The sequence below is a fragment of the Aplysia californica genome, unplaced genomic scaffold (assembly GCF_000002075.1).
Source record: "Aplysia californica isolate F4 #8 unplaced genomic scaffold, AplCal3.0 scaffold00414, whole genome shotgun sequence".
NCBI classification, from domain to species: domain Eukaryota; kingdom Metazoa; phylum Mollusca; class Gastropoda; order Aplysiida; family Aplysiidae; genus Aplysia; species Aplysia californica.
In genome coordinates this window covers 183688-206829 of record NW_004797684.1, presented here as the reverse complement: position 1 = coordinate 206829, position 23142 = coordinate 183688, and the positions used below count along the sequence as shown (strand labels likewise).

At 40.6% G+C, this 23142-nt stretch overlaps 1 protein-coding gene across 4 annotated transcripts in view; it reads left to right on the top strand.

The window, feature by feature from the left end:
- Positions 1-8187, top strand: part of LOC101854428 — a 31376-nt gene extending 23189 nt beyond the window's left edge. For all 4 annotated transcript variants that reach the window (XM_013085857.2, XM_013085856.2, XM_013085858.2 and 1 more), the window contains exons 6-9: positions 418-463; positions 2915-2966; positions 4590-4692; positions 6301-8187. In XM_013085857.2, the coding sequence (XP_012941311.1) occupies positions 418-463; positions 2915-2966; positions 4590-4692; positions 6301-6451 (352 nt within the window). In that variant the 3' untranslated portion in view covers positions 6452-8187. The remainder of the gene's footprint in view (positions 1-417; positions 464-2914; positions 2967-4589; positions 4693-6300) is intronic.
- The last annotated feature ends 14955 nt before the right edge of the window (positions 8188-23142 follow it).

Below are 23142 nucleotides of genomic sequence, written 5' to 3'. Positions count from 1 at the left end.
ATGCTAGCTCAAGATATTAACATTACGCCATAAAATTTTGTTTGAATCACTCTGCACTGTAATATTGGTATTAGATGACCCTACACCCCCTCCCCAATTTGAAAATAGAACAGATTCAGCTTCAGAACTTTCTCCAATGGACTGGTGAAGACTGTAAATTAAAGGAGTTGCAAAATTGAATGTGATTCCTTGTTTCATTTTAAGTAGACTAGTAGACCAAAGAATAAAAGAGTTTTGGTCAGAGCGTAGTATTGAGAATCTACAATGTAAAAAAAACTATGCTTTTTACTTTTTATCAAACTCATTTATTAATCCAATGAATTTTCGGAATTCTGGTGTAAATGATGCTTTTGATTTTTATTACTTTATAGAACTGGTAGATAATCTATAAAAAATGGTTATGTCCTGTCTTTGCAGTCTACAAGAGCTGGAGTTGACTTCACAACTAAAGAGAATCCTCAAGGTAAGTTTACTGGAATGTGGAGCAGTGTCACAGAGCAAGGGTTGATGAGAAAAGTATTTCAATACAGGACAATATGAGGTTGTTATTGTTAGGTAATCAGACCTGCCACTCATCCTGATATAATTGGGATATTCCGATTTTTTTGTCCCAAAATCTCAAGCATCCCGATTTCAATTGCTTGTATCCCGATTTTTTTTTTGTCTGTTGTGCCGGATTTTTATAAAAACTTACTCTGCCTTCTTCTCTGTCACGGGATGTATCCTTTGAACTTTTTGTCAGCAGTAACTGGGAGCATTATTTTGTGAAATATTGGTGCAGGATTTAATAGTTGACTTGCCTGAAGATCGTGCACTATGATCTTTGACTCGCCCCAAATTGTGCTGGATCTTTGCTCACACGTGTTATTTCAACTATATTAGAAGTAGTATCGATTTGGCATTCCGACTTGGGATATTCTCAAGATCTACTTCGCTTTTTTTACTACTCAGATTTCTCGACCGATGGCCTGGTAACTGTTACAATTGCGACATATAAAGGATCATTTTTATTCGTCATTCGGTTGTTTCTATCAAAAGAAGCTTTGTATGAGTTCTGGTTAGTCGGGGCCGTCATCAAGAACCGTTAGTAAAACTGTTTCAAACGTGCATTCGCATCATGTGAAATGACTTCGGCGTGTGAGTTCCGCTTCTGTCGGGGACCATCCGCTGACGAGGTCAACCTAAGTTCATGCATACTGGTTGAAGTGTCTTTTGGGACTTATTGGGGAGTGAGGGTTAGACACTTGAAAGAGGAGTGCTTGACATGGTACTTCAGGATTTCACGCACACACATACATACACACACACACACACACGCACACACACACACACGCGCACACACACACAAACACAGAGGGTATAAACACATAGAACATTTTTAAGTCAGCTTGACAGTCACCCTGGTGATTTGTGATTGATCTCGATTTTTTTTCCCCCTGAGATCCTGATTTTGATATTTGTTAGAGTGGCAGGTCTGGGTCATGGAGGCCATTCACCAGTTTCTGTTTGTGAAGTTTACATTTCAATTTTAGGAATATCCGATGACAATTTTTAGTATGTGACATGATGGCCTACTGTATGCAAGGCTGCATATCATTTATGAATTTTGCAGAATCGTAATAATTTTTATTCAGTTTTACGAAAATACGATCGTAATGCCCCGTATTCCATAAAAAAATTTTTTTGGCTGCCTCAGACCACTGCCTGGTGAATATGGGGAGAAAAAGTATCATACACAGACAGTTTACGTCACTATGTCATGTGCAGCCATCTAACTTTAACATTCTCTTTGCACTGAACCCTTGTTGTCGCCCAGTGCCACTGTACCCTTAGAAAAACGTTAGACAAAAGGCAAACATTACGTTGACATGGTGTTAGTAAATCCCTGCCCTTTTGTGTTTTGGGTGACAGCCTAGGCCAATGGGAATCTTTTAAAAAAGTGATCATTGTTTGAAACTTGATACTATGGTACAACTAGATACGGTGATTGCGTGGCATGATGTGTTGTGATACACAATCGGGTTCAAAGGCTTGTCATGTATTCTGTAGTTTCAAAGGTTTCTTTTGTTTTTGCAAGCAGTAACAACCAACATCCCTCCCTTCCACTATCGCACCCTTTTTTTTCTTAACTAGATGATGACAAGCCCGGCGAGACCTCTTTTTATCATCACACCTTTGTTTATGTTACATTTATACTTTACTACTATCACCCCTGACCCTGACACCCAAGGCAGACAGACTATCTATGGCCAATTTACGAATTTTTGAGCCAGATTACCATTTTTCTAGTTGTTGATTACTAAAACATATGCTGGTTGGTGGGCAGCTCTGTGTATTTGTGGGAAGACTGAAATGATGATAAACTGGAACAAAAAGGCTAGAAAGAGACTTATCATGTGGTTAAGTGAGCATTTGATTGAAAGGGGGAAATTATTAAATTAGCTATTTAGATTAATGATGAGGAAGTCTTATATAGTCGCTACCTTAGAATTACAAAGCTCTATCCTACATTTTTGGCCATTTAGAGTTAATAAGAATTTTTTAATTCTTGGGAAGCGTAGTACAGACCGACTCTCTTTTTCAGGTCTCTTAAGCAGCTTTGTTCTCAGACAGTTGAGCCTCCTTTTGATTAACTGCAGGATGCAACAAATTTGAACAAGTAGTGTGCATCCCAGATTTGAATGGAGGTGCTGACTTTAAAAACATGTTACTATGTGTGTATACATGACATGTTTTTTGTTTTAAGTTATGTTAAACATCAGAGACCCTTTCTTTGTTTCCCCAAGACTTGGGAAGTCCTGTGGTGGATATTATAAAATAAATTTCTTTCCGTAAATTTTTGCTCTAAATAGTATGGTAACAGTGGTGCTTAGCTGTAGAACATACAATGAGTTATCTTTGTGTTTGTTTTCAGGAAACGTCAGATCTTGAAGACAAGCTGGTCCAACAGAAGATGGCCAACCTTAGTAAGTTTTTTCAGTCTCATACATCCCAACCTCCCCTTGTGGATGGTTAGCGGGTGCTCTGGTGTAGTTTGCTCCTTCTTTCCAATCAAACATCTACTGTCCTGATCTCTCCTTTTTTTGTTTGTTACTCTCTTGTAACGCCTCTTAATCTTCAGCACTTATTTGACCTTATTGTGTTGCGAGTGCTGAAAAGCTCTTACAACCCCTTTTTCTTTCTATATATCTTCCTTGTCCCATCATTATCATAACTTTCTTAAAGTTCTCCTCAGCGCTAGATTAGCTTTGTGGGAAGCAAGCTGGGCTGTTATATGATGTTGATGACCATGGTGAAAATCCCTGATGGGATGAGGTGCCTTATTAGCGCAGTTGTAATCATACTGGACAAGGAAGTGGTTGGCCTTGGTTGAAATCCCAGTCTGGGTGTTCTTTAACTTTGGTCGTTTTATTGAGTTTTTAAGGCTCTTAACCCATTTGACCTGGTCCTATCAGTTAAATCTGGAAGTTTTGTCTCTTAAATAAGCTGATAATGTTGATAGGGTTGTTAAACACATTCTCTTTTTTTTTCCCTGACAGGACATTCTTGATCTTAGATTATTTGGGAATTTTCGTGGCTCTCCACTCACTTTTTGCTCTATCCTGTTTCAGACAGATCATAAGTTCACCTCTTAAATAACTTTGTAATGTTGAGAAAGATGAGAACCCATACAATACTTTACTATTATATAAAGTCCTTATTTTGATTTCCCTTCCTGAATTCTACTACATTCCGTCATTTGTACTTAGTTTTCATTAACTTTTTGTTTTTGTTTTGTATTGCTATCTGAACCAGTTTATTGTCTTTTAACCCCTTCTTTGTCAGAGGGGAAGGGGGGCGTTCTTACTGTCACTGTCAGCACTGGTTTTCAGCAAAGCTCATTAGCCAGGTCCACAATCTCATGCCTCAGTACTGGATCTAGCCCAGTCGTGACATATATTTAGACGCCGTGGTAATGGTATTATTTTCCACTTTCTTTTTTTTCTTATATTCCCCGTCTTGCCCATAATTTTGAAAAACTTTCAAATCCAAGTCAAAAGGTGAAATGTGCCGATTTTTAAAAAAAAGTTATTTTGGTGTGTATGCTTTGTGAGAGATTACGTTCACCTACCAGGCTGGACCTGTGTTTATCGATTGCTTGCAAGTGTAGCTGTAAAGTAATACTAGATCTAATAAATTTGGTACCGACATGTGCATTTTTAATAATTGAATTGGAATCCATTTTGTGCTTGTGGCTAAATATCTGTACAGCAGAATTAGAGCCAGATGATTAGGGGGATGTACATGTAAATGTCATATTACCAGGTAAGGCAAATTTTGCCAACTTCTGTGATATCCATGGTAGGCCTACAACTCAAAGTTTGGAATTATGCATTTTCATGACATACCTGGTGCTTAAAAAGGCAAAGAAGGGGTTAATGACTATTCATGTGCTACCTTTTTTTTGTATGTACAAATCTCCATTCATCCGAGCAAAGGAATGAATGGAGAATCATGATCGCCGATGTCTGCCGCAGATCTGGCACTCGATGATGATGATGTACAAATCAACCAAACAGTCACAATGTTGTTATATTTTTTGTTTTCAGAACTTAAAAAAGAAAATGCCTTTATGATGCAGAAGTTGAAAGATAGCAGGAAGAGCCATGAAAAGGTTTCCTCAGAAATTTCTACAAGCCCTGAATACAAACAGTAAGTGCTTTTCGTGTATCATTATATTGTTTTGATTGGGAGGATGGGTAAATGCAAATGTTATTCTTTGATTGATACTGGCTGGTTGATTATCATGTATTGTTTTAGGAGAAAAGTTTCTGAAATATCTCAGATGGCTTTCATCACAGATGTTATACAGTTTACTCCACTTTTGTTAACGTCGCTTGAGTTGATCTTTGGTTAAGATTATCCTTTTACCTCTTCTTCTTTACATACGTTTTAAAGTAAAATGGTAATGTTGAGTTCACTCAAACATAAATACTTTTGAGATGAAGTGCATTTTTTTACGCGTGGCTGCAAGTACGCAGTGACTGAATTGCTTTTTTTTTGCTTGTGTATTGAAGCCCACATGGGACGCTCAATGTTAAAAACAATCAGTGGCTGGTTGACGGGTGCTCTGGTGTGGTTTGCTTCTTCTTTCCTATCAAACATCTATCGTCCTTATCTCCCCTCCTTCTTTTTTATGTTTATAATTCTCTTGTAACTCCTCTAATCTTCTGGCGCTCATGTGACCTTATGCAGTTGCGAGCGCCATAAAACCTTTACTCAAACAAAACAAAAACAATCAGGAAACGACAAATGCAGTTTATGGGACACCTGAATAGACATGAGGGTGTTGAACTGACAGAGTTCCAGTCTTCCGCCGCAAATTTGCGGATTTCCGCAAATTAGCAGAATTCCGCAAATGGAAAAATTTTCGTGAATATTAGAGCAAAAAACCCCAACAAAAAACCCACATTATTTTCAAAAATGCAAAGTAAAAAATGTCCTTAATTACTAATAGTCAACAATAGCCAACCCATACTGGAAGTGCTCTTTTATTTGAAAGTGTAGACAGTTTCTTTTACTTTCACTTTCTGAAGAACAAGCAGAGCACTAGCACTGTAAGCAAGAGGAAGATATGACAATTGTTGTTCATTAGATCTTGGGCCTGCCAAGAAAAGAAAACTCTGTGAAGAGAGCTTGATTTTTTCATCAGACTTGTTTATTTGTTAATATTGTTGAGGATTTAAGTTGAATACAAGCTGTCAAGCTATTTAGTTCTAGAATGTAGATTCTAGCTGTTATACTATTATAATAAGGATTCTACACATTATATGGTGCAAACCTACACATGCAAAAACAAAGTTGAACATTAACTGTCAAGTTTTATAGATCTAGCTGTTATACTACTGTTGTGGATGTACAGTATCAGTACAAGGGGGAAAGCATGTCTTTGGATGTATATGGATTAGCACAAGCAGAAAGAGGTTAGGCTGGTGGGCCAGCAACCAAAAGGGGGTGGGCCAGAGCCCCGTCTGGGGCCCAATGTTGTGTCCTTGGGGAAAAAGCACTTTACATGACTTTCTCACTTCACCCAGATGAGAATGGGTACCCAGCTATAGACTGCTATAGATCTTGTCAATTTGTTAGTGTTTGAGTGCTTTGTCAGCTGCTTGTCTTGTGTGCCTTTCGGGAAGCTGAGACTATGTTTCTGGGTGTTCTGCTGTCAACTGGGGTAACAATATAAAGTTTGCTGATGAAGGGGGCTTTGCGCCATACAAGTGGTATTTATTACACATCTTTACAAATGTATCTACATTTCAGACTGAAAAGTGAACTTGAGAAGAAGTGTGTGGCAGTGCAGATCAGCAAACACATTGCTCAGCTGATTATCATGAACTCTGGAGCAGACCTGACTGAAGACTCAGATATGATGGAACTGCTCTTGAAGTGTGGCAAACCACTACTGCTGTAGGCACTTCATCACATCGACTGCAAGAGTCTGGTTGCATCATGCTGATCTATGGTAAAAGGCGCGGATGGGATGACCTTGATTCAAGTACCCATAGGGCTTTTGTGAACTTCAATTGTTTCAGGATGGGCGTCTGTGGTGTAGTGGATAGGTGCTGCACTGTCGCATGCAAAAAACCTGAGGTTGATAACGTAGTTTGGAAAGGAATGCTTTATAGAGTTTCTCGGTCTGTCTACTTGGATGTATCTTTTTTTTTTTTCTTTTTTTTTTTTGGTGGGGGAAGGGGGGGGGGGGGTTGAGGGTAAACAACCCTTAAGAAGTAAATCCTGATCATTGTACATACTGTTTATAGCAGTGAAAGCAAAGATAGTCTACCCTACGGTAAGATTCTGCGACTACCTGTTTCTCTCTCTAAAAAAATAATGTCTTCCTCTGAAGACACCCAGTTCTTCAAGTCCTAAAACTGGCGCTTAGTCATGCTCAGTCTCCTCATCTTCAAGTGTGGTGGCAAGGGCCTTCACAACATCATTTTTGTCCATTTTAATGTCAGTATTGACAGGTGCATTGCTCACCAGTTTGTCTGCTTGTTCATTTCCCACCACACCCGTATGGCTTGGAGCATAGATCCATGTTATTTCTCTCAGTCTGCTTTCTTCTATGCTTTGCAGCAACTCTTTTCTCAGCATCCACTTATTGACTCTCTGCAATATGTTCTGAGAGTCAATGACAATGATAGCATGTCTGGCAAGCTCTCTTTTAGCCATTCAAATGCTTTTCTCACTGCCTCTACCTCCATTCTTGTGCTTGAACTCGTCTTGCTGCATGCACCAGATGATTTTTTAATAATGCGGCCATCTTTATGTACAACAAAGCCCCAACCATTTTTCACCCCACGTTTCACAGAACCATCAGTGTATATTACTCAGGACTGCCTAAGTCTACCGATTTTTCCGGTAGATACCGATTTTGGGCTTGTTCTACCACCATACTGATAAAGATGTCAAAACTACCGAATTTGCAATGGGTGCCGAAAGTAGAAGAAAAAAAAATCAGTCTGCTGTGCTTCCAATCTTCCTTGTATTTGTGGAAATCCGTACTTTCTGAAAGTTCCGTACTTGCCACATTATCATATCAACTCCATGCGTTAAAGAAACGGAGAGAGAGAGAGAGAGAGAGAGTCAGACAGACAGTATAAGCTTATCGGCATTCCGTAGCAGTAGCAAATGATTAGCGCTTGCTTCTGTAACTTCTCGGATATTTACCGTTACTCTCGGCAATAAGTTGTATGGGACACTGCCAGATTGCACATTTAGTGCACTCGTTCTTTGTCTCTCTGCAGTTTGGTCGGCAATAGTTTTTTATGTGCATGTTGCCTAAAATCTGGCTACTCACGACAGATAATCTTCCTCCTTCCTTTCATTCATTCTTTCTTTCTGTCTATCTTCGGGTTTTTGCTGCAGCTGAAAAATCTGTGCATTTATCTCTAGAAAACAGAATTGTGAATGTAGAAAGAAAATTGGTATCAGAGTCAGAGCAAAACTTCTCAAATTTGTCTTGATCTAGAGAACTGGTCAGCCATTATGAGGATCCTACCTAGGGTGACTGACATGCCCGGGAATCCCGGAAGCCCAGGGAATCTGAAAAAAAAATCGCAGAGACCCGGGAGTGTCCCTGGAATTTGAGGAAATCTGTAAATTATCCTGTGAAAGACCTATGAAAATGACAAAGTCCTCGAAACCAAATCTGAAAAGGCCACAGAGTATATATTTTACCGGTCGCGTTTGTGATATTAGTATTATTACATTTGGCTTTGCCCGGTCCGAGAGTACGTTTCACACGAATGGGCAGCTATGGCGGCAGGCGGAAATGTAGGTGTAATACTGAGACTCCATCAGGAAAATCAAAACCTGCTTTCGTTACCGCCCAAAAATTTTCCTATGATAGTTTGTTAACGTTAGATCTTCAGTTATGACATACAGCTTGTGCCTTAGAAACACAGTGTCGACATACAAATAAAATTCATATGTGTTGCGACGTGGTGGAGTCAGGCGCTCCTCAATTTTTGGGCATATTGGGCTAATGGTATCATCTTTAAGCCTGTTCATTTGCCTTGCTTTTGGTGAAAAAAGTATCCATCTATTTTAAATGGAAGTCGAGATATTTGCGATTAAAGGCGAGAAAATGGCCTCCAAAGTTTTATCATTTCCATAGCTTGAGAGTCCTTGGAAACTGAAAAGTGACATTTTTTGTGCCTTTAGTCACTATTTTTCCAGTTAAGTCCACTCAGAATTAATATGTTTTTAAATGGATATAAAAGGTGTTGAGCCCCCCCCCCCCAAAAAAAATTTAAAAATTGCCCAACAGTCCAAAAAATACCAATTTTTTAAATTTCACTTTTTTGACGAGCGCCTGATTTCACCACGATGCCTCATATATTCTCACGCTGTCACTACCGGTATAATGAAAAATAAGAAAGAAAACAAGTGTCCTCTGATTTCAAGATTGTTGGGTCCGTCATCGTGGCTGGCCAGTGAACCTGCGCGCGTTCGCATTGTGTGAGTAAGCTACGGCATGAGTAAGGGACCGGTGGTTGTTGGGGTCATCAAAGTTAATTCAGAATAGGAGTGTTGCAGGGCTTCAAAATCGGGTGTGTATGGGGGGGGGGGGGGGGGTGTGCTTGACGCAATATAGTAGGATAAGGCTGCGGTGCAAGAAACTCATGCTAAAATAAAAGCGATTTGTGGAAGTGGTGCTCCTAGGTTTTAACAATTTTGAGCGCGTAAGTGAGGGATAATAAGAGTACTGCTTGATGATTGTATCGTCAAGATCGGTGTTCCCAGATTTGTCCATGATGCGATGACAAATTGAACAGGGGCAATGAAGAAATGACATTTTCAACCCCCGGAAAGCACTGAATTTCAATTTCTTCCGGGGCTTCACCCCTGACCCCGCACTGGACCTTACATGGGGGGACTATGCTGGAGGAAAGCAAGAAAAACGTTTTTTAAAAATTAAATATGTATGTATTTGAACTTACTGGAGGATAAGATCTGGAAACTAATTTTTATGATTAGAGTGCGCTGTACACGGCATAACGCGCCTATGGTGGATACCTATGATCCCGATGGCTTGTAACTGATTAAAACTGGATCTGTGGTTTAGCTTTTTGAAAAAAAATCAATACTTAGTCCATGATGCAATGATTGCCAAGTTTTCGTCATCACTACTAGGCCAGGGCAAGATCGACTCTGGGATCGATTCTTTCGAGTCCAAATGAGGACTCAAAGAATCGATCTTGTTCCCAGACTCTAAGCTTCGAGTCCGCCCAGGGTCGACGCCTCCCGTCTCCCTTTTTTAGCATGGTTCCTAGCCTAGACTCCGAGAATCGAGGCAAGAATCTAAATCTCTACCGCACTATTTCATTACAGTCCTGTCGTGGGATAGGCCTAGGGCTGTCCCACCCCACAGTCGAGTTTTTTGCTTCAAAACAGACACCGCACCAGGACGGGACTCATCCGGCGCGTAAGGCGGCTTCTTTGATGTTGGCCTAGGCGGAGTTAAAAATGCATTCCAAAAATTTCTTAAATATAGGCCAAATTTAAGAAATAATAAGATTTTCGTGATCAGCGACCCAAAATTAGCAAAAGTTACGCGGGGAACCCATTTTAAGGCCCGATTACCAAGTTAAATTAATTTTTTTGAGTTTTGTTTACTTATGGTTTTTTTTCACTATTTGAATTCGGCGTGCACTAGGCCTTGATAGGCCTAGTGCAAGAGAGGAGGCGCCTGTGCCCCACGCATTGGCAAGAGTGATAGAAGGGAGGCAACACACACACACACACACACACACACACACACACCCAAACACACACACACACGCAAACACACACAATACACACACACACACAAATGCGTGAAAGCCAACCTGCCTTGGCATGCGCGCACACACAAATGCGTGAAAGCCAACCTGCCTTGGCATGCGCGCATGCTTAAGCAGCCACGTCTATCAAACTCGGGACTCGAGGTCTCGATCTTAAGAGCTATTTTTAGCAGTGTTCAAGACTCGAGGTCTCGATCTTAAGAGCTATTTTTAGCAGTGTTCAAGACTCGAGGTCTCGATCTTAAGAGCTATTTTTAGCAGTGTTCAAGTCATGGCCTCTCTAAACAGCCCACTTGAAGCAGCTTCCAAACTCGAAAATCGGACTCGATTCCTCGATTCTTTTTCAGTTTTGGAATCGAGGCCTCGAGTCTTTTTGCCGTCGATCTTGCCCTGGCCTAATCACCACATCCCACGTTCTCAGAGTCCTTTCAGCTCCGGCTCTCGGTACATGCTTTCTTCTAATGTCACTTCTTGCTCTGCCGTGAGCCTAACTATAAAGGTTCTCTTTAAATAGTTTAAATAAGTTTTGTCTTGCATGCTTTTTAAAATCCGTCATTCAAAGGTCCCGGGTTCGAATCCGGGTAGCGACCGAACAATTTTCTTTTCTAAAATTGTCTCTTTTCACCTCCTTTCCTGCTCTGTAGCAATATTTTGTCGTCTGTTTTCGTCTCCTCTTTCTGCCCCCACCCCCTCACCTCCTTTGCCCCCTCCTCTGGGCTCCTGACTCTTTCTGCAGCCTTTCTACTGTTACTCCTTGACTCCTTCTTACAGCTGTCTTTCTGCCACACCCCTGATCTTATGGTAGGAAAGATCTACACCTAGCCTTCTCGGACAAGGGCGAAAAATCTCTGAGGGCCCATGTGCAAGTTGCGCACGTTAAAGATCCCTTGGTGGTCTAAAATCGATAAAAGTAGGCTTCGGCCGCCACCCGGGCAAAATTCAAAATTTCCTTCCAACTGAAAATATTAGGTGTGTCCCGCGCGCTCATATGACCTTATGCAGTTGCGAGCGCCGTAAAACACTTTACAAAAACAAAAACAATCACCTCCTTTGCCCCATCCTCTGGGCTCCTGACTCTTTCTGCAGCCTTTCTACTGCCACTCCTTTGCTCCTTCTTACTACTGTCTTTCAGCCACACCCCTGATCTTCTGGTGGGAAAGATCTACACCTAGCCTTCTCGGACAAGGGCGAAAAATCTTGGAAGGCCCGTGTGCAAGTTGCGCATGTTAAAGATCCCTTGGTGGTCTAAAACCGATAAGAATAGGCTTCGGCCGCCACCCGGGCAAAATTCAAAATTTCCTACCTACTGAAAAAGTTTATGTGTCTCGCGCCGTCTTATGACCTTATGCAGTTGCGAGCACCGTAAAACACCTACCCCCCAAATTTTTTTTTTACATTCTTACATACATGATACGACGAGTTGCAGTAAGGACATTGTTGAGCAACTATTTTTATTGTGAATTGGACACATATGATGTGATACTAACTAAGAGCAGTATTACAAAAACTTGACATGTGCCAGTTACAGAATGTCTCCACACATACAAGACTTACAGAACCATGTGGGAACTTTGTTGTTACTTCTGTAACCTGCACAATGGTAGTGAGTCCACACCAAACACTGCTCACACAATATCATTTTGTGCTCACCATTGTCTATGATCTCTCTGCACCTACTACATGTGAAAATTCCATCATCTCTCCGAGTTTCAATTCCATCTACATGGCAGTTCCATGGAGATGAATCCATCAGTGGCTTGATAATGTCAAGATTGACACTTGTTTCCCTAACCAAATCGCCAAAAAACGTATATGGTTTAAGGTCTGTGATTTTGAATTGGTTTGGGGAGAAGGGGGCAGTGACATTACCAAACACTGATGAAACAAGAAGTTGCTGCTGGGAGATCAGACTCAAATTGTTAAATTTCAAGGGAACATCCTTTTTTCTCTTGTTTACCCTAGTGAACATCTGTCATTTCGTTGGTCTCCCTCGTGGCTTAAGGACTCTTTTCATTTGTGGCCACAAACTATCAGTGTCAGTTACTGATATGTTGTCAGTGTCTGTGGGTGCCATGTTGGTGTCTCTTGGCCCCAAACGAGAGCACAAGGGAAAAATATGCCGACATGGCAGTCTTGACATCTGGTCTCTTGAAAGTGAAAGCTTTTCATTTAGAGTAACTTGGCTTATGTGAAAGCAGCAAAGATGAACAGGGTTTCCAGGGAAGACTACACAGCTTCCAGGGCAGAAATTTCTGCCATGTCCTTATCCACAACAAAATATTTGGTATTCATAAAACTGTTATGTTGTGCAAAAAGACGAAGGCAGTGTTCCATGGAATCACGGTCCTCTTTGATGAGAAAAGCATGAATTATGGGTATGCCCCTACCTTCACCGTCAATGACCATTGCAGTTACCAACAAATACAAATATACCGCTACAAATTGGTTTTGTAAGTAGCGTCAATAATGACAACATCAGGAAATGCTGAAAAGAATTTTTTCATTTCAGTAGTTTGGTACACACAAAAATCTAAAGTCACCACCTTCAGTCCAACACAGATCTGCACTACCACCTCCATCCTTGATCTTCTTCCGAATATTCTCACATGCATGAGTGTCGCTCACACTAGGCTTTAAGCTTTGCAGTCTTGACATCTAGTTGAAAAAACTGCAAGAGCATGAATCCGCCTTTGTGGTATGAGACTTTTCTTTATAAGAAACCACAAACAGCAGACCATCTCTTGCAGTTATCTCGTACGATGTCTTCCTTGAACATGTTAGTTGATTCTTAACGTGTGCTGCAGCAAACTTTGTTAAACAAGATGTAACAGCGTGAGAGACTGAATCTTCGTCACGATGATCCACTCGTATTGAGTTGGCATCTATTAGATGCTGTCTCTCGCTCGTTCTCAGTTTATCCGCATTGCACGCCATTAAACTTTCAAAGGCTCTTGAAAGTGAAAACTTTTCATTCAGGGTAACCTTGATTTTGTTGTGGTAAGACTCCAAGTGATTTGTTGTCGTGGCATGCAACTTTAGTATATGTATGTGTCTGCATGCAGCCCATATGTCAGCCTTACGCCCCCAGTTCACTGAGAAATATTCACACACAACTTAAGTACATGTATGTGTCTGCACGCAGCCCATATGTCAGCCTTACGCCTCCAGTTCACTGAGAAATATTCACACACAGACTGTGAAATGATTTCTGTGATCTTCGATTAAAGATAAATGAACTCCTCCTCTGACTCTGTGTACACCTGCTTCATGAAAAGGTCATGCACAGTATTCACAGAGCCAGAAGGCAATTCTTTCCGTAGAAAACGTTTCACAGCCTGGCTTATGTGAAAGCAGCAAAGATGAACCGGGTTTCCAGGGAACACTACACAGCTTCCAGGGCAGAAATTTCTGCCATGTCATTATCCACAACAAAATATTTGGTATTCATAAAACTGTTATGTTGTACAAAAAGACGAAGGCAGTGTTCCATGGAATCACGGTCCTCTTTGATGAGAAAAGCATAAATTATGGGTATGCCCCTACCTTCACCGTCAATGACCATTGCAGTTATCAACAAATACAAATATACAAATTGGTTTTGTAAGTAGCGTCACTAATGACAACATCAGGAAATGCTGAAAAGAATCTTTTCATTTCAGCAGTTTGGTACACACAAAAATCTAAAGTCACACCTTCAGTCCTACTCAGATCTGCACTACCACCTCCATCCTTGATCTTCTTCCGAATATTCTCACATGCATGAGTGTCACTCACCCTAGGCTTTAAGCTTTGCAGTCTTGACATCTAGTTGAAAAAATTGCAAGAGCATGAATCCACCGTTGTGATATGAGACTTTTCTTTATAAGAAACCACAAACAGCAGACCATCTCTTGCAGTTATCTCATACGAAGTCTTCCTTGAATATGTTAGTTGATTCTTAACGTGTGCTGCAGCAAACTTTGTTAAACAAGATGTAACAGCGTGAGAGACTGAATCTTCGTCACGATGATCCACTCGAATTGAGTTGGCATCTATTAGATGCTGTCTCTCGCTCGTTCTCAGTTTATCCACATCATACGCCATTAAACTTTCAAAGGCTTTTGAAAGTGAAAACTTTTCATTCAGGGTAACCTTGATTTTGTTGTGGTAAGACTCCAAGTGATTTGTTGTCGTGGCATGCAACTTAAGTACATGTGTGTGTCTGCACGCAGCCCGTATGTCAGCCGTACGCCACCAATTCACTGAGAATTATTCACACACAGACTGTGAAATGATTTCTGTGATCTTCGATTTAAGATAAATGAACTCCTCCTCTGACTCTGTGTACACCTGCTTCATGAAAAGGTCATGCACAGTATTCACAGAGCCAGAAGGCAGTTCTTTTCGTAGAAATCGTTTCACAGCCTGGCTTATGTGAAAGCAGTAAAGATGAACCGGGTTTCCAGGGAACACTACACAGCTTCCTGTCCTTATCCACAACAAAATATTTGGTATTTATAAAACTTATGTTGTACAAAAAGACGAAGGCAGTGTTCCATGGGATCACGGTCCTCTTTGATGAGAAAAGCATAAATTATGGGTATGCCCCTACCCTCACCGTCAATGCAGAGTTGTAGCAGGGCTGTACCACTTTTGCTCAATAAGCTGATGGCTGTATGTGCTGGGGCCAGTTAATGCAAGGGAGCATTGTGGACAGAGCTTGGGACCTACTCTGTGACCAATGTACCCAGCGATGTAAGTGAGTACATTCGCTTCTTGTTCGTTGAGCAGGGAAGGAACATTGGTACTTTCCTCAGTCAGAGTGAATGGTTGGTTCTTTGGAGCAGGTGACTGGCTGGCTTTGGGAGCAGACGATGGCAACACATTCTTTAGCCCAAACAGAAGTGAGTCGATATCGTCTCTGCAGTTTTTTGTCTTAGTCTGCACCGTCAAACTGTCAACCATACACTGTTGAAGTACAGAAATAAATTGACTGCAGTCTGGGTTGTCCCTGTGTGCACCTTTTCCATGAATGATTGAAAATTAATTCTCCATACAGTCTTGGTTGAGACTACTGACTGGTAAGGAGAAATTCGATGTTGGAGTTGGATGCACCCCGCAAGTCGGAAAAGAAATCAAGCGTAGCTTTCACAGAAGTTTTCCGTCCTTCTACACAATCAAAAGCAACAAACCATATCCCTTGCCTCCAAGTGTCACTTTCAATTTTGACTGCTCAGAGATGAGATTCATCAACGCTTTTCTGAGACATTTGCCGCCATGTTTCACACATTTGTGTTTCTGAACCTCCACACCAGGATAGGGGTCTAGTTTATGGAGCTTGGACATTGTCTTTGAATCACCATTGCTGATCTTTGAAATGTATTGCAAACCGTTCTTCAAAATGAACCGGTTCCATTCCTCAGCGTGGCTTCTTTCTCCATCCCTCCACTTGTTCCTTCATAGTTGGCAGCACACACAGGTTTGTGATGAGCCAACCATTGTTCATACTTGCTAGGGATGTTCTCCTCTTGAAGATGCTTTCCAGATGGTACACAGACAGGGCAGTAACTGGTCAGTACTTCATAGTCTACAATGAGGCCCGTTTTGCGCTCTATGGCTAGTCCAATGCCTGTTTTTGAAGTATGACTATGACCTCTCTTCTGCCAGCTGCCATTGAATGAAACATGGATATCCTTGACTTCAGAAGTTTGCTCAGAATAGGCCTCTTTTACCTTTTCTACGGCAGTGGTTAGAATGTCTCTGGAAAAGTCATCACATTTCGATTTGATCGATTTGAAACAGCAGCTGTAAGTCTTGTGTTGATACGAAGGAATGTTCATTATGTCACTAAAATTGCACAGTCCTGCGTGACTCATGCTTGTAGCAGTAACTGCAGCAACGTCTCTCCTATTGACTTCAAACACAGTGTCACATATCTTGTAGGTGAATGCTTTGGTTAACATTGTTCTTGTACAGGACATCTGGTGGTTTGCCCAGCAGGTCCTGTCTTTTGTGTTGATTACCCATTTCCTGCACCTGAAACATTTACACATACATTCATGATTACATTATGAATATATATTGATATATTTATATATATAACACATGTATACACACACACTCACACACACACACATACACACACACCCACGCATACACACACTCATTCTCGCGTACACCCACTACCACCTTACCTAAATACAAATTAGACAAACTAGGCCGGTGATGATGTCAATGAAAAAGGGATGGTTGTTGTTGTTGTTATGTACATTAAGATGATTTGATAATGATGTGATGATGTTAAAATGTACAGAAGTGGTCAGGACATTTGGTACACATATTGATTGCTTTTAGTTTTATGAATGTTACTTGCTTAAATAAAATGTGTGTGTGTGTGTGTGCGTGAGTGTATGTGGTGAGAGAGAATTGAATTGAATTTGACTTTATTGACTTTCGAGGCCAATGGCCCATACGTCACAAGATGCAAATTAAATGCAAAATACTGATCTTTCTGTGTTGTGCGAAAGAACAAATTACATAATAATGTATACCACAGAGAAAAAGACCTATATAACATTTATATCTAGAATCTAGATCTACACCTAATGGAAAGGGCCCTCACACAACAAAGTACAGAGTACAAAGCATTGGTCATAGTCATAGTCATGGATGCATAATGCAGATTGTAATCAAAGCTTACAGGCTTGAATCTGATCTCTCTAGTTTAGCTCTAATCTAGACTCTAGATTAATTAAAACACCAATTTCACATTTTCTTACATTTATTGGTCCTTTTCTTACATTTCTTGGTCCTTTGGGAATCTGAAAAAAGACAGTGATTCGGTTTTTCCTCTGGAATTAGAACAGCCAATTGCTGAACAAAACTGGCCAGTGGACCAACAGGATGAGCGTTTCGTTTCACCCGCCGTGTAGTTTACACAGTGCCGCACGCTTGCGGCTGGGTGGCACTGGGAGTCGATGTGCCTCACAAAATATAATTGGGTTAGTGCTGAATCTTAACCGAAGGTATTGACTATCTTTGCTAATATCACTGGAGATCCAAGTTGAGGTGGCAGAAGTTCATCTCAATTATTGGTTTACTTTTTGTTTATTTTGGGGATTCTTTCTCCCCCCCCCCCCCCCCCCCCCACCCTCTTTTTTGCTTTAGGAACAAATGGTTGGTTACTGGAGTGAACATTTGAAGTATCTTTTTGTGTAAATGAATGAAACAGTAATGTTTTACTCTTTATAATCATGTTATTCACATCAGCAACTTTGACTGTGTATAATGTAAGCATGTAAATTTAGTGTACAGTTTGATATATATATGAAATTTCAACATGTTATGATGTACATTTTGGTATATTTTGTACATAGTGAGGCTTCAATGTCTTTTGTGTTAAACTTACTTTGTGCATTTCTTCCCAATAAAATTATTTTGAACTGTATCAGTTTTTTTGGTGGTTATTTTTATAAGATCTACTATCTACTGCTTTATTTATTTATCTTTTTGTTTTATTTCATGGAAATATGTTATTACAGTATTACAGTTATGTAAGGCTCATATGCATTTTCTGTTCAGGGTTATGTTGAGGTCCAGCTATCTGTGTTGTTGTAGTTGTAGGCACACGTAGCCTTCCTTCAACATTGATGTGTGCTTTTGAAAAGCGTATAAAAAAGAAAGGTTTTGGTTCCAAAGACTGACAAATAGTATACTGATAAAGAATTTCTCAGAGAGAACAAGATTTTGCTGCATAGCCACAAATGTTCCGAGATTTTGCTGAATGTGTATGTAGGCCTATAAATATTATGTCTTTTCTATTTAATTTTAATGTTGGGGTCAATACAATTTGTGTTGTTTCAAGCACATTACACCTTTCATCATTGACATACTATACTCTTTGAATGTCTGGGTCCAAAGACTGACAGACAACAGCATGAAACTCATTCAGTCTGTGGAAGACACATTGGGAAAAACAAATAGACAATAAACTTCACATCATGCCCAAACTGGATCCGTGAAAACTTTTGGGCCTCCCCAGAAGAGACGATGTCATTTTACTCACCTCCCTGTCACACAAGTACCTCCCTGTCACACAAGTACCTCCCTGTCACACAAGTACCTCCCTGTCACACAAGTACCTCCCTGTCACACAAGTACCTCCCTGTCACACAAGTACCTCCTACAGGGAGATCTAGAACCGTTCTGTGTCGGAGCAACACAGATTTCTCCATTAGATACATCTTAACAGAATGTCCAGACTTTGGAGAGACCCGAAAGAAGTATTTTAAATGCAAACAATTATGTTACAAGATCTGTTCTCTGTCGGTGACCCCAACAGAATTCTCGATTTAATTAAGGCCATTGGCTTTTACAATAAATTGCAGATAGCATTATTTTACTTTTGTTTAAAATGTTATTTTAAGATGAGATTTTACTACAAATTTTTAATATTTTAATCGAAATATTGACCTAAACCAACTCGTTCTGTGAACTGTTGTGAATACAACCAACTTGTGTTTCGCGCACTCATATGACCTTATGCAGTTGCGAGTGCGGTAAAACTCTAACTAGGCTACTACTACTACTACAACAGCATGAAAATTTTCCAAAAGAGCACAAGATTTTTCTGCAAAGCAAAAAACATTTCTTGCTGAATGCCCTGCTGTTGTGATATTTCTCTTGTTGCGTCTCTGTTCACTAGTTGTCCCATCTATCACAACGTTTTTGAGTAAGTGTCCCTCAGTGTGTTGTGTCGCTGTGCTGTGTCCGCGTTCACCTGTGTATTATTATCGTCAGTCGTTTACCACTGGAAGAGGGTAGTGGTACATGTATGTTCTTTTTGTTTAACCCCATCCACACGCCCTGGGGTCATTTACTCTTACTAAAACTAAAATTCTTTTTTGTGTTTGTTACTCTTGTAACTACTCTAGTCTTCAGCAGTTATGTGAGCTTACTGTTTTGCAAGTGCCATAAAACTCTCACTTAAACTATTGTCATAGTTATAGTTATCAGAGGAGACAAACAAGCGGTGACTTTATTTTAAATAATTACGCCTACACTGGACAAAGACTTTGGCCATGTCTGAAATCTGAGTTTATTCTCTACATAGCCGTAATAAATTCATTATTTATATATTGATAATTAGGCACTTCAGTGAACGCGCTCACTACAGCGTGATTCGGCTTCGGAAAGTCCCATAGGGTTTTGTTTCTGGACATGACGTCTCATCGCGACAGTGGGTTCAAACTGCCCACATTTTTGCTTAATTTAGGGGACCAACATTCAAGTCCGATACATGTCTTTAAAGACCTGTGGATGGCCTTCTAAACGCTTTTTTTTCCAGGTCGATGTGCGACTAATGAGTCTCGAAATATTTCAAGTTGAAAAATAGACAATTTTTAACCATTGATTTTTGATAAATTTTCTCGTCATATTTTTTTCAAACTACCCTTGTTGGTAAGCCATTCTTTGTTCTTCCAGAAAACGTTTAAATGGTTATCGTAGAAGTCTTACCTTGGCTAGTGTAGTCTTACCCTTTTATCAACCAAATCCGCGAAAACCTAGCTGAACCCTTCCACCGTGACATCGCGCAGAGTCGTGACGTCACGCATTTTCGCCTTGAGCTTTTGGCTCCCTCTCTTCATTGTTTGAAATGTACGAGACAGGGAAATGCATCGCCAAGAGATTTTTAAACTTTAGTTCAAAAAGTTAATCAATTTTGGTAATGTTATGTGCCTTAGTTCATTCGATAGTATAAAGAAAACGAGACTTTTTAGACCCAAGTATTTCCTTTTCACTGAGATCCCCTCTCCCTCCTTTTTTCCCCTGCCCAAAGCCTTTCATTGCGTAGGCCTAGGGCCTAGATCTAGATTCTAGTATGAAGAGTCCGGACTCGTGTTGTTAACACAGTCAAAAATTAAATTGGGACGCCTATTAAAGTATCTGATGCAATTATTTGCTCGATAAAGTTTCTTAGGTCTATTGTTAGTACCGATCCAGATTTTCTTTCTTTTCTGTCGAATGAACAAGAACGAAAAATGCTATGTACTGGATTGTGGGATCCACTGCATGCCCCCCCCCCCCCCCCCCCCTCTCTCTCTCTCACTTTGCTCCTCAGTTCTTATTTTATTTTACTTTTTCCTTCCTGTGGTATCCTTAGGATGTCGAGGGGAGGTGCAGGTTTCAGCGTCTGTGATATATATGCTAATTAGTTATATTATTATTGTTCCAGGGCCTTTCTAACCCCATCCAGTCAGGTCTTTCTTGGTCTTCCTCTTGATTTAAAGCCGGATTCGCGGGTGTGGTTAGCTCTTGCCGCTAGTTGTTTCTGGGGCATTCTGGTTAGATGTCCGAACCATTTGACTCTTTGACGCTCTAATAAATTTACTACTGGTAGACGTATGGTCTCGTTCCTTATGCGGTCTCCTCTGGTGACGTTGGTGGTTTTGCAGAAACATCTAATTTCGCGTGCATTGATTTTCCTTTCTCATGCCTTGTTTAGAGACCATGTTTGGCACTGGTATGTTAATGTTGGTATGAAGATTATATTGATGAGCAGGGAATGTCACTTCAGTTGAGATGTTCTTGTGACTGAGAAGGGGTGCTAGCTGGTAGGTCACTGCATTTGCCTTCATAGTTCTTTTTCTTTGTCCATACGCCCATCTAGTGAGAAGATGCTTTCCAAATATTTAAATTCCTCTACTTGTTGTTGGAGTTGTGTTCCGTCAATAAGGATGTTGAGTTTCCCTGGGGTTTTTCTTGCCTTCATAACTTCTGTTTTTGAAATGAAGATTTTCATGTTTAGGTGTTTACATTCCTCATTAATTAATTTTGTGGTGTGTTTTTTGTAATTCCTCTTCATCTGTAATTAATGTACTCTGGTCACCAGCAAATACAAGCTCGCTCAGTTCATTGATGTTGTCATTTGCTGCTTTCGTGATCTTATCCGTGTAAGTGATGAAGAGAAGCGGAGAGAGAATACCCCAGACGTGATGGGGAAACAGTCTGATAGTCCTTCTGTTGAAGAAGAAGAAGATTTATGGACCCGTAATTTTTCGGCAAACTCCCTTCTTCTCCTCCTCCTCCTCCTCCTCCTCCTCCTCCTCCTCCTCCTCCTCCTCCTTCTTCTTCTTCTTTTCCCCCAGTGTCTGTCTGTTTGTCTTTCTGTAACAAGGGGAAAGAAAGAAAGAATCGCCGTGATTGACAACAATGGCATGCTTATAACTATGCCTGAACTACAACAGGGAATTGCGCCTTTTTCTTTCCTAATCGTTACTATCGTCATTTTCCTCTACTTCTTTTGTATGTTTGTCACACTCGTGTGACCCTCTATTTCCGGGGTGCCTTGATAGTCGAAGCAGACTTTGTGCTGTAGAAGCTAGAGAGGTGAGCAGAGTAAGTCTGATTCTCTATAAGGACTTCTCTGTTGACATCCACCCCTTGGCGCTCATGTGACCTAATGCAGTTGCGGGTGCCGTAAAACCGCTACTAAAACCTCTAAGACTTCCCAAAGTTGACATCTATTTACCCTGTCGAACGCCTTTTCTTGGTCCACGAAGACGATATTGAGGTCTTGTCATGTCCAATGGCAGTCTCACACAACTGTCCGAATGCAAGAAACCCCGTCAGTACAGCCCTTGCCTTTTCTGAAGCCAAACTGGGATTCATTGAGATGAGTCTCTACAATTGGTCTCATTCTCATTTCCAGTATCTTGGCAAACGTTATATCCACACGGCTTAGAAGGGATATTCCTCTGTAGGCTCTGTGTTGCTTTTGTCGCCCAGGCCAGGTTAAATATCCTCCATAGCCAGAGTTCTCCGATATGGCCGTATAGTTTGATCTCTTCTGCTGTGATGTTTCCAACGCCTATCGCTTTGTTTGTGGGGCTATTCTTTAGAAAATGTTGGGTTTCACTCTGCAGTAGTTCTGGTTCTGGATTGGTTTCTTTCGGTGAGAAGCTGTTTGCTGTTGTTTCTGTTGTAGGATTCAGCAGCTCCGCGTTTCTATCTTTCCTTAATCTTTGGCTTTCTAAAAATAGAGTTTTCCGTGCTCATCATTGACTATTTCAGTTTGGTTGAATGGTTCTTCCCGCATCCTCATGTTTTTTTAACTCTCTAGTAAAACTCTCAAGGGTCTTCTTTACATTTTGTTACCAGCCGTTCTCCATATACTGTCCAGGATCTGTTCTTAGCTTCTTTTACTGCCCTTGATGTATAGCGGCGGTCCTTTCTGTATAGGATGTAATCTTCCTCCGTCTTTGATTTCTACCACTTTTTGAATGCCTTTTTCTTCAGTTGGACGGCTTCCTTCACTTGGTCATTCCACCATATAGTTGTTTTCTTTTTCTGCCCTCTTGTTTTCCTGGTGCCGAACTCTTCTTTTAATGCTCTGTACACACATGCTTTGAAGTGGCTCCATTCCTCTTTCATGTCTCCCAATTTTGGGCGAAATTTGTGAAATACATCTTTCAAACGTTCATGTATCTTATCCTTGTTATTGTCATTTATATATTTCTGAGATTTACGACTTCTCGTTTCTTTGCTTCTGGCCTTTTCCTGTTTGGTGTGTCAATAGTCATGACGACTGGTCTGTAGTCAGTGTCTGTGATGTAGATGGGAATCACTCTTGAGTCTCTGATTTTTCTCAGTTTCGATCTTTTGGCTAGGATAAAATAAATTTGTAATGCTATCTTTAGATCATTGCATTATGTATTACTTCCCCTTGGCAGAGGTTTTCTGCTCACTAGGTTAACTAATTTATCAAAGTGATGTGGCTACATATGAATTCAGTTATGACAATTTCTGTATCATGCTCAGCATTTTGCATCTGTAA